General features: G+C 44.7%; 2 protein-coding genes across 2 annotated transcripts in view; both read right to left on the reverse strand.

Annotated features, from left to right (window-relative positions):
* The window catches only part of Dsor1 (mitogen-activated protein kinase kinase 1), a 50,011-nt gene that overhangs the window by 24,728 nt on the left and 10,389 nt on the right, over positions 1-14,894 (reverse strand). Inside the window, exons 4-7 of the mRNA XM_084594742.1 lie at positions 12,174-12,251; positions 10,818-10,869; positions 8,284-8,408; positions 1,674-1,827 (exon numbers count right to left, since the gene is read on the reverse strand). Of these exons, the coding sequence (XP_084450868.1) occupies positions 1,674-1,827; positions 8,284-8,408; positions 10,818-10,869; positions 12,174-12,251 (409 nt within the window). The remainder of the gene's footprint in view (positions 1-1,673; positions 1,828-8,283; positions 8,409-10,817; positions 10,870-12,173; positions 12,252-14,894) is intronic.
* LOC146199279 (uncharacterized) lies at positions 12,606-13,397 on the reverse strand. The gene has a single exon (XM_084592748.1). It carries the CDS (start codon positions 13,027-13,029, stop codon positions 12,733-12,735), a length of 297 nt encoding a protein of 98 aa, XP_084448874.1. The 5' UTR covers positions 13,030-13,397; the 3' UTR covers positions 12,606-12,732.

The following is a 14,894-nucleotide window of genomic DNA, read 5'->3' on the forward strand; positions in this document are numbered from 1 at the left end:
CAACCGCATCGAGCTAGCCTGTGCAAAGCAGCGGAGAGCGAAAATACCAATGTTTTCAGCAATATTTTCAATTTACGAAGACATTCTCGTTTATTTTAGCTATCAAGCCAATACTGTGAAAAGAAATAGACGCTCGACAGAAATTATGCAATGCACATCGATATATAAGCACCGTATAGCTTTAAACAGCAAGCTGCATGGTGTCACAGAAGCGTGACGTTATTTCTTTCAAAATGCTAGTGACGATTTTAAAAAGATAAAGGAGTTCCTTTCGAAGGTAACCGGAGAGGCAGAGCTCCAAGCCAGAGCTTATCACTGTTTCCAAAGCTACGCTGCCATAGCTGACAATGACTACCCTTTTCCTTATGTCGAGCGATGAAGCAGATGATAACATCAGCCATGGTCTAAGCCCAAGCGCCTAGGCTCCCTAGCCAAGGAAATTGGCACATGCGTTTCGAATTGCATGCTGCATTCACTGCCGCGCGTCACCAGCAATTGTTGCGCTTGCACCATACTTCCGGTGTTCCTCATGTGCTCAGTTTCGGTTGCGTGCGGAAAAAAAGATCAGATTTCATCAAGCTGCATGGCTATAAAATATTAGTTTTTCTTTACTTCAAAAACTGATATGGTATCGTCTCGTTTCTGGCATCAAACTGCCCATTGAGACTAACCACCTAGCTACGATAATTCAGAAGTTAATCATTTGTGTTAATTACACTCATAATTAGGAGTGTTTCACTGCAAGTTATGTATGCTAAGGCAGAGAGTGTATTCCTTCAAATATTGTTTTTCTGTTTTGAGTATACTACCATTTTTAAATTACTTGGTCTTCCCTGAAACACCCTGTATACTTGCTTTAGGTTAAGAAAATATTTTCAGTGTGGCGTGAAAAGCAAGAAGCAACAAAACATAGAAAACTTTTGGCTTTAAGAATTATAAAGCAAGCAATAATCATGCGCAAAAGTGGTCTCAGCAGTGACTCATGAAATTTTATGAGTCACCAACCAGTGTCTCACCTAACTATTTAAACTAAACAGCTATAAGCAACCACTATAAGCATATAACACTACCTGAACAGGAGAGAAAAATGTGAAGAAATACAGGTTTTTGTCTTTTCTGCAAAAAGGCTAAATTTACTCCACCTTTTATCAAAAAGCAAGGCCGTCCTGACTCTCCCAAACTGTCACACTCTCACCCGAGACAACAGTGAAGTTTTTTTATTGGCAAACATGACTTATAAAAACATTTTCTTGGGAGCATTACTGGCAAAAATCAAGTGTACACCAGTAGCTTTAATAAACTCATCCCAAATAGTAGTAATAACCTTGTTCTGAATGGCTTGTGACTATAAAAAAGCAAAAGCTACCCTTATTCTTGACTACTGGCAGCAGCCCCCCCCCTGCTTAATTGTTTTCAACCTATCATATTTCCATTCACTCAAGACTGCTCACGGCACTTACAAGAGTAATTTTCTACTGGACCAATCATATTGACAGATTGGTTGGTGCAGCTGTCTTTTAACACTTTTTTGCAGAAATAACTCCTGCTGTTAGAATTGCCCCAACCAGTAGTACCTGCTATCCCAACCCTCCACAGATTAAACTAGAATAGTGCCTACATCAAGAATTCCACTCAGGGCCTGTGAGACCTGCGACCTCACAGCTATTGCTCACTTTCTGGGGTGTAGTTCCGACCAAAGATGGCGCTCAGTTCCCTGTCGTCAGGTGGTGGGATCGGGTACCGGCCCAGCGCCATTTCCACCAAGGACAGACCCAGACTCCAGATGTCCGACTGGACCGTGTAGTGGGTGCCCTGAAGCCGCTCCGGCTGTCACAAAACAGCAAGCATCACAACGAACACATTACACAAATGTGGCGCTGGACCAGCTATGTTGCATAAAGAAGACACCAACACCTGGGGGGTTGAGAGAAGGCTCCTAATAAGGTTTCGACGTTTCAAATAAATAAGTGCAGTCCACAGGTATGTGGGCAGCTATGAATGTTATTGAAAACCCTCAGTAATGCACGACATGAAGCACGGTGAAACCTGAAACCGATGTTCAGTCGCACTCCTCGTCGAGCAAAAGTCAATCCCCGTCCAATCCAAGATTCACAAGCATGCCTCAACTTGGTGCTCCACCTTCCGCTACATTGATCATGCACGATGCTGCCGTGGTGTCTTGAACGCGCACACGTGCAAGCTGCATGTGCTTTCTTTCATTATGTGTTGCTCACACTCACTGCGCCTGTCTCCTCGCGGGCATCATGAGAAAAAGCAAATTCTTAACGGCTGCGCCGCGCATCACATATAATCATCGGCAAGCTCTTTCAATAAATGAAACCGTGTCATAGTAGTTATGACACTGCACTCCCCTCAGGTGACACATTTACTTACATGTTGATCGTGAAAGCGCACAGAAAAACATAGAAAACAGAAAAAGACACACACGAGCACTACTTCCAACCGAGTTTATTTCATGTGAGAAGCAGAATTTTATACTCTTGAGGTATCGTGCGCATGAAAACCTCAGAAAGAAGAAACCTTCATCGAGCTGAGCATGTACATGACTCAAGTCCTACCCTCTCCAACGGCTAGGACTTCCACAATTGTTAAAGAACAAATGAGATACGGCCTAAAAGCAAACCCTCTGGGCTCTAAACTTTTGACAAAGACTGTACATTGGCAGAGCATACAATTGCAAGGTGAACATAGCAGACACCATATCACACACATACTAGCCTTGTGTCATACACACTGCCCTAAAGATGAAGCTCCAGGCATGAGACACACCCAACAACTCAGCACACAGAAGGCTGCGAAGCGTAGCTCAGGTTTTCAGTGACAACTTGAAATGTTTAACATATTGAACCAGCAAAACACACAAACACAAGAAGAAAAGTACACAGAGAAATATAGTTCAATACAGTAGACTCGTAATAATTCAAACTCTGATAATTCGTACTTTCGGTTAACTCAAACAAAAATCAAATTTTTGGTTGGTTTGTCATGTTTTCAATGCATTTCAACGCCGCTTAATTGAAACACCGCAATTCGGTTAATTCATACTTTTTGCTTGTCCATACCAGAAAATTATCGGCTATCGTTTCCGCCACTGGCTAAAAATCTGAGTTACTACAGCAGTGGAAAATGTGAAAATAAGCACACTATAACTTAAAAAGAAAAGAACACGAAGAAGAGCCTAACAAACCAATGTCTGAAACGAAGCAAAACCCTCCCGAAGGGCGCTGCTCAACATTTTGTGGCTTGCTAGCCAGTTCAATGGAGATAATTCGAAATTAAAACAATAATTAACCCTCAAAACTTGTGGAAAAGACGACTGTCCGCCTGCACTTGTCAAAATTCTCAAAACTGCAGGAGAAAAAAAAAATAAAGGATGCGAAAGTGACGCGAGTAGCATAGGCCGACCGCAAATCACGTGACCGCTAGTGCGTTTCCCTGGTCGGTTTCCCGCGTCGGTAGCACCACGTCTCCGCGAGAGAAGTATCGGACGCTCTCTGCGAAATAAAAATTGGCAGCCATAGGAGAAGTTGAGGCTGGAACGAAGAAGAGCGCTGTGGCATTGAAGTATGCGATAACGAAAAGTACACTGACAACGATTGTGAAAGCGAAAGACAAGCTGCGAAACAACGCAAGTCGCTTCGCTCCTGACAGAAAAAGGCTTAGGAAAGCAGCGCATGCGGAGCTTGAGAAGGCAGTTCTCCTTTGGCTTAAGCGCACTCGGAGCTTCAATCTACCAGTAAGTGGACCGATATTGCAAGAAAAGGCCAAAGAACTGTCTCTGCGCTTTGAAATTGACGATTTTAAGTGTAGTGATGGATGGGTGTCGCGATTCAAGGAACGACATGGCCTCGCTTTCAAAACTTAAGTGGAAAAGCGGCAGCGGTGAATGAGACGGTTGCTACCGAATAGCAGCAAACGCGTCATGAGAGCCTACTGCTTGAATACTGCCCAGCTGATATTTAAAATGCTGCTGAAATGGGACTATTCTTCAAGTGCCTGCCTCAGCAAACATTGTGTCGCAAGGGGGAACATTGTACCGGCGGTAAGCTGAGCAAGGAGAGACTCACAGTCATGGTTTGTGCCAATATGGATGGTAGCCACAAGCCCAAACTTTTGTTGTGAGCAAATCAAATCATCCGAGGTGCTTTAAAGGCATCCGAACTCTATTCATTTCATATGTAGCAAATTCACGTCCGTGGATGACATAACCTTTGTTTGAAGAGTGGCAGCGGAAACTTGACGTGGTGTTCAAGCGCGATAATGATTGTTGACAACTGTCCCGCTCACGGTGATGTGGAGGGCCTGGAGGCAATTCGTCTTGAATTCCTCCCTCCAAACACAACTGCTGTTCTCCAGCCCCTGGATCAGGGGGTGATCAAATTTCTCAAGACGAACTACAGGAAACTACTCCTTAAGAGGATGCTAATATGTATGGACAATTCAATGTCGTACAGCGTAACATTGCTGTCGTTGGTGGGAATGACAGATGACACATGGAGTGCAGTAGCACCAGCAACGATATGGAACTGCTTCCAGCATGCCTTCCGCATACCAGGCCACAGCAGTAATAGTTTGCCCGACTGTGCTAAAAATGAAAATGAAGACTGCCTCCAAATGGAAAGCGATGATGCAGGGCTAGTGCTTTCTGCCCTCCAAGCACACAACATAGCTGCTGACCTCAGTGAATTTGCAGCTGCTGACGATAACCTATGCGCGTGCAGGGAAGACACTCTGGACGACTTGGTAGCCGAGGTGCTGCCAGCACATTAAAGCAGCGAAAGTGAAGAGGAGGAATCAGAAGAGCAATCCTCTGTGACAACAGCACAAGCCTTCAACTACCTTGCTGGGGTCCGGAAATTTCTGACTGCAGCAGAAAATTCTGAAAAAGAACTGGCTGCTCTTAGTGGAATAGAGAACATTGTTCTGAATGCACATGTAAAAAAAAAAGCAATCGACAATTCATGATTTTTTCAAATGGTCTAGTCAGCCATAGATTTCCAATAAACTTGTTCTGGATCCTTCAACTCTGCTGTTTTTATTGTGTAATAAAAGAGTAGAAGTGCTTAAAATGTGATCTAAGTGGATACTTAGTTACCGTATACACGCGTGTAATGGCCACACTTTTTTTTCCAGAGATTGGGGTGAAAATCAGGGGGTGCGGCGATTACATGAGAAAAAAGACAGCGAAAAAATTATTTGCGGTGGTACCTGCCTTTATTATTGTCAAAAAACTCCTCGTCCTCCTCCGCTAAACTCGTCGGGATTTCAGGCTCGTCCCGTGTCCAAAACATCACTCCCCATCGTCGTCCTCCTCCTCCTCCGAACTGATCAGTACTTCAGGCTCGTCCTTGTCCCAGATGAGGTCATCCTCCGTACCGTCCAGCCTGATATCCCCGTCACCTTGAAGCTTTTTTCCACACTCTCGAACGAAACCGTGGCCCACGCTTCGAGTATCCAGTGGCAAACGGCCACAAGCGATGCCCGTTTCAGCTCACGAGCGCAGAACAAATCAGGGCAGCGATGCGTTCCGATTGCGAGATCGCACGTGATATGATTCGGGCGATTGAGGAAATGACTGTAAAATGGAGGAGCGAACAGACTTGGATTGGATTGGATTGGATTGGATTTGCTGGCCTCATCCTTTGTAACGGGCAGGCATCGCTGCAGCTAAGAGCGCCCCCTTTGAAACGGAGGTGGTGGCCGCTGCCCCCATGCTCGACTTTTAATTTCCTCAAATATTTTGCTTTTTATTCTTATTGGCAATTCTACTTCTAACCTTACGCTTCATTTTGGCTTTCACTTGACTTTTGGGCCCCACCTGGCGGCAGTAACCACAAAATGTTCCGTATTTCTTGCACCGCACAGTAGACGGCACTGCCCAACTTCCTGAAACTCATGGTGCAGCTTTTACTCGGGAAATTTTTTAAAAGTTTCTTTCTCCCAATTTTCCTTCTAAAGTTCGGGGTGCGGCCATTACATGCGTGCGGCCATTACACGCATGTATACGGTATAATGTGCACTGTAATCTTGCTCAAAGTCATATATGCAAGAACTTCCAATAATTCAAATTTCTGATAATTCAAACAAAACCCTGGGGTCCCTTCAAGTTTGAATTAATGAGAGTCTACTAAGTTAGATTCGCACCAGCTAGCCCAAATGGTCACCCTGTTGAAATGTTTCCATGCCACGGAAGCATAGTGCGATGAGCAGTACAAGCCAGCCAAAGGAAGACCCCGCACCAACCCCGTGGTGGTAAGGTGAGGCGGCTCCAGACTGGCTGGGCTCAATCAGCTTACTTGACCCTGTTTCCCTTGTTTTGCCTTCACTAGTGGCCGCTAATGGTCACTGGCTAGCACCTTATGATTGACGGCTAATGGTGGCCAGCGCCTCCAAGCTAGACCTCCATGACATCCAAATGCTACTGCCCTAAAGTTTCTTGCGTGAGCAAAAAGCGTTGATTTAAGCATTTTTAGTGAAGTTTTGTGTTAGCAGCCACATTTTTTGTTTTTTTCACTACCGAGTTGCAGCTGACATCAATAAGAATTTATTGCTTTTATTAAAAATTAATGAATTTATTTACTTTAAGCCAAGGCCATTGAAAAGCTGGCCTCTTTTAGCAGCTTGCAAGTCTTACGGCAAAGGTCGCTTTAAGCATCATGAAGAGCTTGGAGCCAAAAAAAACGCCCATCGGCCTATCGCAAGGTACTTCTGAAACCTTTCTCGACATCTTCACCTAAATATTACAGCTTTTTCACTTTCAGTAAGCGTGGCCTCAAAGTTTTCGCCGCAGAAAGGTGGGGGTTCATCTCCATCCCATCCATGATAGGAGTGAATTTTTCCTCATGTGAACACCCCAAAAGTATCAAACACCCAGAGGCAGAAGGTGGAAGGAGTTGAACTGGCTATTGTGGACAAAGGCCACAAGTGGGTTCTCAGTTCAATTTCCCCCACCTTCTACCTTCTATACTTCATTAGTGGCTCAAACTTTTTATTGTGAGGGCACTTGAAGACATTTGGCAAAGAATCATGGCATGGAAATGAAAGGAGGAATGCGCAAGAATGACAGAAAATTTTGTGAGCTTCCTGTATTTCGCTTGCACTTTGTTTCGCGAATCTTGTAACCAAATTTTCCCTGCCTCTCTTGTTTTGAGAATGTTTTGTTTTCTTCAACCTTTCCTTGTATTATTTTATATTATATGTTCAGAGATTTTTGTATCGTACTATCTGCCTAATCATATGACTTTTCTATTTCCCTTGCACTTTGTTATACATATTTTTGCAAATGTGCATAATTACACCAATGATGTTGAGCGTATGTCATCATTAATTCTTCGAAACCCTCCATCCTTTGCGGCCAAAAGTCCTCTTTTTATCTGGACCTGCCGCTAGCCTTGTGAGCTATTGGCCCAAACATTTTTTTGTATACATAAATTTGATTTTTTTCGATGAAATTCCTTAAAAAAAAAATATAGAATAAGCGTGCTCTGGAAGCTACTTCCACCTATTAGCGGGGAACGTGTGTATGGGCAGAAGGAAGGTGAAAGAACTGAAGACCAAGGAAAAATAGGGGATACTAAATGTGAGAGGAGGAAAGGTGCGTTGCCAGCTTGAAGCATATGGCGGACGGGAAACCAAACAGAAGCAAGCATCAGAGAAAATGGAGATATGAGAAGGGAAAACAAAAATAAAGAAGAAGGCCCACACTGGCTCTGAACATGTGTCAGGCGGGGTGGGAGGGAAAGAGAGAGAGAAATAGAAAACCAAAGTGCAGAGAAAAGTGAGAAGCAAGGAGGAGGAGGATTATAGTAAAAGGTGCACGCTTAGTCGTGTGTCGGATGGGGGAGAGAGTGGAAAGAAAGAGAAGCGTAGTGAGATGTAACCTTGTATGTGAAGAAAGCAATGCAAGGGGACTACAAGCAGAAATGGTACATGTGCGCGGAGTCTGCACATGTGCCGTGGCCTAAATAGTGGTGCAATGTTCTGTGAATTGAATTCAATCCCAAAGTGAAACTGAAAAAGCATTATCTAAGCAGCGGAGTTTCAGCAATCGTAGAAACAATTCATGATAACACATACTCACTAAATAAAGTATCGATCGCCACAGACTTTTCTTTTTAAGAAGCTATCGTAGATGCCTGATCTATGCGACAGTTTGCCATAATCAAGCCTTGCGAAGGATTCCCAAAACACTAGCTGACCTTAACGCTTGACTTCTCACGGCAGCACAGCAGACAACAGCAAACGGGTAAAGCTGGTACGTACCGACATGTAGGACCGTGTTCCCACAAAGGAGTTTGCCATGGAATCGATCAGCTGTCCGCTCACACCAAAGTCGCAGATCTTGATTTCGCCTCGAGAATTCACAAGCATGTTTGATGGCTTGACATCTGTAAGTAAGACACGAGTTAAAGTTTTCTTCTTCTTCTTCCCCCCCCCCCCCCCCCCCTAGGGACTTAATCCCGCCTATAAGTGCACCACATCTGCTGTATTCTATTTAGCTCTTTGTAGGACAGTACAGTCAATTGGGCTATAGTCAAAGATTACAAGTTGGCAAACACTATAAAAGTGCCACATTTTACGCTGAACAGAAGTATTCGAAACTACCACTGAATGTAGAGGTAAGAGGCAGCTAAGATAACAATGCAAGTCAGAAAGGTCTTGTCTTTTACTGATCGAATTGGGACATTTCCAGTTGAATGAGGAATTATAATTTTACATGCAACACTGCATGGTGAAACTACATTACTAATGCATCCCACTTTATGACAAATGCAGCAAAATCTTGTATATTCAAATATCAACGAAGCAGAAAAATTTTCAAATTATCAAATAACCTTGACAACAGTTGACAATCAGCGTTTTTCACAAGACATGGCGCCCTCCGAGGAGAGGCGAACACTCATCTGATATCGGTTGAAAATAATCCATTTGGGAGACGCAGCCGCAATCCAGTTCCACTAGCACAAGCTGCACCTATGAAGTGGCCGTTTGTGTGCTCGACAGCTGCTGCCATCTGTTGCATACACCTGTCACGAACGTGAACATCGCGTGTGCCGCTAGGCTTGGCGGTTTGCTTTCAACCAGTGGAGAGGCGCATGTGCACACAGCAGCCATGTGAATACGATGGATTGTTTGCATCGTGGCAAATTTATTTCATGCATGACTGGGAATGGCTGCTGGATATTTGACGAAAACAGCATGGCCCTGATTATTTTTCATGTTTGCGTCAATCATTTTATTGCTTACATACTGTCGGCAGCACCAAACCAAAACTCAAAAATCGTAAGGACCTTCCCCATCCTTCAAAGCACGATGCGGCAGAGCCCAACTGTTACCGAATCACACCCCACACAAGTGGTGCCGTCGCATTTGAGAAGACTTTGCCGCACAAACTGCCAACAGCATGAGATGAGAACACAGCTTCGGCATACTGACAAAATGAAACCACGCAGTTGCAAGTGGAAGAAACAGTACCGAAGCGACGAGAAAGAAAGAGCAGAAAGATAACATCAGCGGCACGCCACACAGCGACCAAAACAGTGCTCAGCTGCTGGCTGATGCTGGTAGTTAAGCAACTGTCACTCAAGGCTTATGGAGAGCTTAGAAAAGTGAAAGCGAAACTATAACGCCGAAGCATAATACTCATGTTTTCAGTATGGCTGTTTTGACAATCTCCATATGAGCCGGTGATTTCGGGAGCTGAGTTGATTTAATCAGCGCGAGACCCATACCATATGAATTAGTGAGCGTCCGATGCCACAGACTTACATAGCCCTGGGCCCAAGCACATCTGGCAGGTCAAATTATCTAAATTTTATGAATTAATGAGGCTCGAAATTAACAAGCTTCTACTGTGCATCAGATTACAGCTGTTCAACACATGGTGCAGAAGAACTTCTTAAAACAGACTTGAATTCACTATCTGTCACCCTATATTCATGTCAAGTAGACAAGACAGACAGTGGCAGCCTTCACAGCACGATAGCCAACATCAGTGAGTTTCTAAACATACACGAAGAAAGCCCCACAAGAACTCGCATACGTCGGGACAGAGATAACGAAACAGCAACAACGGAGGCTACACTTCTATCTTCAAAGGTGCACTAAAGTGCATTGTGCAAAATTTCATTTTCACTTTTACTTTGTTTTCGGGGTTTCACTAAATAAACAGTTTTAGTAGCAGACAACATATGCAGTCGCAAATTAAGCCCACAGAAATAAAAAGGCCACATGACTGCCTGAACAGAACTCGGTGCGTTTGGCAGTTCTTCTTACTGTTGGCACCGAGTTCAAAAATCAAGGAGGGGCCGGGACATTTTAATAGCTTTCAACAACAAAATTCGCCACACAGGGCAATAATTCGAACTTTATAAGAATGCACGGAGTTTGCAGATAGCTCCCGCAACTAAAAGATGCCTTCAAAATTCTCTTAGTGCACCTTTAAATGCAATCTTTTCTAGTGGCTGAAGCCAGATTTACCACTTTCTAAATATGCCAATGCAAGACCATTTCCCCCTCACTTACCCCTGCTTTGGGATTAGCGATATAGAAAAACCAGTGTGCATCTCCAAAGTTATTTTACTGTATTTCTAAAACAACCGTCCAGAAATCAAATTCTTTAAACACCAAGCTTTTGGATTACCCGCAAAAATAAAGGCCCTTTAAGGAACACCTTGCAGTCCCTTTAACCAGTGGTCGTAGACAGAGCAGTGAAGCACGCAGCGTTCAGTTTGAACACCGTGCCCCAGAAGAAAGAAAATGAAAGGCGTGCACTAGCAAAAGGTGCATGTACATACCACGATGCATTATTTGATGCTTCTCCCTCAAATAATTAAGGCCTTTCAGTACCTGCAAAGAAAATGTTCCCGACAATTATTACGCTATAATAAATTACTACTGTTCACTTATGTCACTATCTCAAAATATTAATTTTAGACTTCTGTCAACTTTGTGAATGCAATATCCCAGAATTCATAGAAGATCGAGAAATAATTTCTTTTTCAGCAAGTCAAATATAAGGAGCACACCGTGCTGCTAGCAGATTTGTTTATTTTTGCTTTGAAATTTTCTAGAATGGCACTTTGTGCTGCCATGTGCTGACTACTGCGATTCCAGGTGCAATAAAATAAAAATAATCATCTAATCTGAAAAGTGGTTGAAGCAATCTGTTACTTTAACCTTTCAAATATGTAGTAATGCCCTAATAATCCTTTCCATTATGCTGCTAATTTAGGAGCATTGTTCACAATGATATAAAATACTAATCGCTTTGCAGAAAAAACTACATTTTTACACTCGCTAGAAAAAACTGCATAAGCATGTCGTTTTAGTAATTGTGGCCAGAGAGTAAGAAAACTGCTTTTAAGACCAACGTTTCTCTTCAACAAATAATTTTGCACGCAGTGGCACAATATATCAATAATCTTTTAATTGTAGTTTTTAACCAACATAACAGTGCCCAATAAAATTAGCCTGAATTTAACACCTTTTTAGCTGATTGAGATGTGCAAAAGCACTGTTTTTACTGTTTGTATGACATGTTTTTGGTTGGCATATTAGCACTGAGAAAACCCCCCTCCCTCCGCTTTTTTTCCTTTTCCCCTATGTTCCTCTTCCCTCATGGTGAGGTGCAGATGTCCACCGAGAAATAAAACAGGTACTACGCCTTTTCCTTTTTGAAACTGTCCAAGTTTGTTTCTGATACAGAGCCAGAGTTGGGGAATCGTATCACCTGTGGATAGGCTATGCTTATCATCGGTGTCACAACTGCTATGGCAACCAACAAGGCCGAAGCAATTGTTTTTGTCAGCTGTTTGGTTTGGTTTGGTTTGTGGGGTTTAACGTCCCAAAGCGACTCAGGCTACGAGAAACGCCGTAGTGGAGGACTCCGGAAATTTTGACCACCTGGGGTTCTTTAACGTGCACTGGCACCGCACAGCACACGGACGCCTTGCTTTTCGCCTACATCGAAAAGCGGCCGCCGGGGCCGGGATTTGATCCCGCGTCCTAGGGAACAGTAGTCGAGCGCCGTAACCACTGCGCCACCCCGGTGGGGCTTTTGTCAGCTGTAATTATAGTATGTAAGTGCTTCTGCACTAAAATACACCACATGCGGATACTACTATGCTTTGATACGAAACAGCGGTACTCACTGCTATTGTGACCTTGCCCAAGATCTTTTCGGGAATGCGGCCTGCCTTCTTTAGCACTAAATCTAAAGAACCACCATCCTGAAAGAGAAACAAATATACAACTCAGAAAATTTACTAAGGAAAGCTTTACAAAAAAGTAAATTGCTATGAATTGTTATCACTGAAAAGCTTCCACAAGGTTGAAATTTGACACAGAGACACGGTGCCACAGTTCACAAAAAGTATCTGGCCTAAAATTCCAGAAGAATTTCAGGATTTCAGGACAATATAGAGCAGCAGCGATTAAAGAGGGCAAAGAGTCTTTTTTGGAAAACGCAGGTTACAAATCTTTGTACTCTTGCTTACCGTAAAATTCCGAGCAAGCGCCCCCCCCTCTAGCAAGTCGAATCACTGGCAAAGTAGGGGGGGGGCGCTATCCCGGAACGGCGCCGAAATTCAAGATGGCGGCGACATTTCCCCGCCAGAAAAAAAAAAGCGCAGTGCACATGGATTGAAAATTTTATTTACCTTTAGGAATGTGAACTACATTGATACTGAGTGAAAGATTTATGATAACTATTCAATCACTCTGAAAACCATCAAAAGACTCCTCCGAGTCAGTCGCAAAAAAAAGTTCACAGCACTCGGCTTGAAGCCCACCCCGGTCTTCTGGCACCACGACTCCAACATCTGCCAGTCCGCCATGCAGGTCGCCGTCCTCCGAGCCATCGAGTGCGTTAGTGATGCCGCATCCCTTGAAGGAGCGTGCCACAGTCTCCTCGGGTACAGCAGCCCACGCCTGGGCAACAAAATCAAGCACATGCTGGCGCGACGGCTTCTTCAGGTTTCCTTTGGGCGTCCTCTCTTCTTCGCGCATATATTCTTACCACAAACGCCGTAGGGTGGACTTGAACGGCTTGTTCCAGTACACGTCAGCTGGCTGCAGGATGCTCGTGCACCCCGCAGGCACATAGAGCACGTCGGTATCGCGCTCCTCAAAAGCATTCTTCGCAGCTTGCGTTTTGTGAATGGGCGCCTGGTCCAGTACCAGCAAACGCCGCACGTCATCGACGTTTGGGCCCCAGATTCTTGATAGCCACTCCTGCAGCTTTTCAGATGTCATCCAGCCATTTTTTTGTGGCGGTGAGACGAACATTTCCTACGAGTGAAAGAAGAAAAGAAAAAAAAAGTCAGCGCTTTGATAGAACGAACTTTACGACATCGTGATTCCTCGCCCCACTGAAGAAAAAAAATCATTCTCACCTGGTATGCGAAGGCTCGCGAAGGGCCTGGCTGGAATTTTCCCGGTTGGCTCCTTGAAAATAACGAAGGCCGGGAGCTTGTGGCCGGTGGCGCATGCGGCTAGGCAAACCGTGAAGCCGCGTCGGGCACATCCAGTGTGTGCTATCCGTATGGTGCTTTCGCCGACCACGTTGTTCGTCCTGTTCGCTGGGTTATCTATTCGGACCATCGTCTGGCCCATATTGGATATGTTGTACAATGTGTAGTCGTTGCGCCGTCGCAGGGAGTTTGCGGCAGATTGAAAGGCACTAACTGCCTCCGCAAACTCTTCGGGCGTCTTCTAACTTTCGTTCGTAGAACGGCGCATTGATACGCCGAACCGCTGCTTCCATCGACTTACGTAATGGCTGGAAGCAGCGAAGTTTTCCAACTGCATGTTTTTGGCTATTCTGACAGCCTCTTCAGAAAGAAGCCGGTTACTAACAGCACGTCCTGCCGCTCTTTCCCCCTCGAAGAACTCGAAGAGCGCATCGTCCACGTACTCGCTGAAAACTGGCGCGCCGTTACTCAACTTTCTTCGGAGTTTTGCTCTCCCATAGTTTTGTTGAAGCAACTTCTCGAAATCTTTGTCCCATTCTCGTACCCGTTTGCAGTCGAGCTTGAAATGCCGAGACGTTTGGTGCACGTTTCTTCCGTTTTCCCGATGCCATTGCACAACCTCAACTTTCTTCGCCACTGTGTACGAATGCATCGGCATCGCGAACTTCTCTAAGCAAAAACAAGTCGACAAATGGCGCGTGCGAACGAGCATATGCGGGCATGCATGCGGGTGGATTGAAAAGCAGGATTGGATTGTATTGTTGGACTGGATGTGGTAGACCAGTGTTGCTTGGGCGCGATGCGTGACAAGGGCGGCGGGTGGGAGGGGACGCTTTCCCGGAACGGCGCGGAAATTTGAAATTGACAGTGAAATTAGGGGGGGCGCTTGCATGGGTGGGGGCGCTTGTTCGGAATTTTACGGTAGTTCTGATTTCCCTTTCCAAAGCCAACATCTCTGCCTCCTTTCCTTGGCCCTTTGGAAGAAACTGTTAACACTGACAAGGACAGTTATGTCACTCTTAATATCAGCACTCACCATCCGAATTGCCTGGTCATCATACGCATTTAACGCTGCGGGCCATGAGCACGAAGCCACACTAGATGAGCAGAATGTTCCCCATCACCTTTTAACGTGCACTTCCCCCTTTTGAAGATTTTATTTCGCCTTCGTACATGAGCAGGACATTCGTTCACTACTGCAGTTGTATTTGAGTGTTGTGTTTTGGCATGTATAATAACTTGGTCAGAATAAAGCCTGCTTCGAGGGCGCAACTCGTGTTTGTCCCCTCTGGCCCAAATCCGCCATGGTGGCAACTTATCGAACCGCAGGTTGGGCGTCACAGCTCTGACTGTTGGGCCGGCATGCTGGTGCTGGAAACCCTTTGAAGTGCTTATACCGAT

This window comes from Amblyomma maculatum, chromosome 2 (genome assembly GCF_055883805.1).
Source record: "Amblyomma maculatum isolate TAMU_Amacu chromosome 2, ASM5588380v1, whole genome shotgun sequence".
Taxonomy (NCBI): Eukaryota; Metazoa; Arthropoda; class Arachnida; order Ixodida; family Ixodidae; genus Amblyomma; species Amblyomma maculatum.

Excerpts from the sequence above, each read along its gene's own strand:
- LOC146199279 (XM_084592748.1), bottom strand. The coding sequence starts at position 13,029 with ATGCGCGAAGAAGAGAGGACGCCCAAAGGAAACCTGAAGAAGCCGTCG.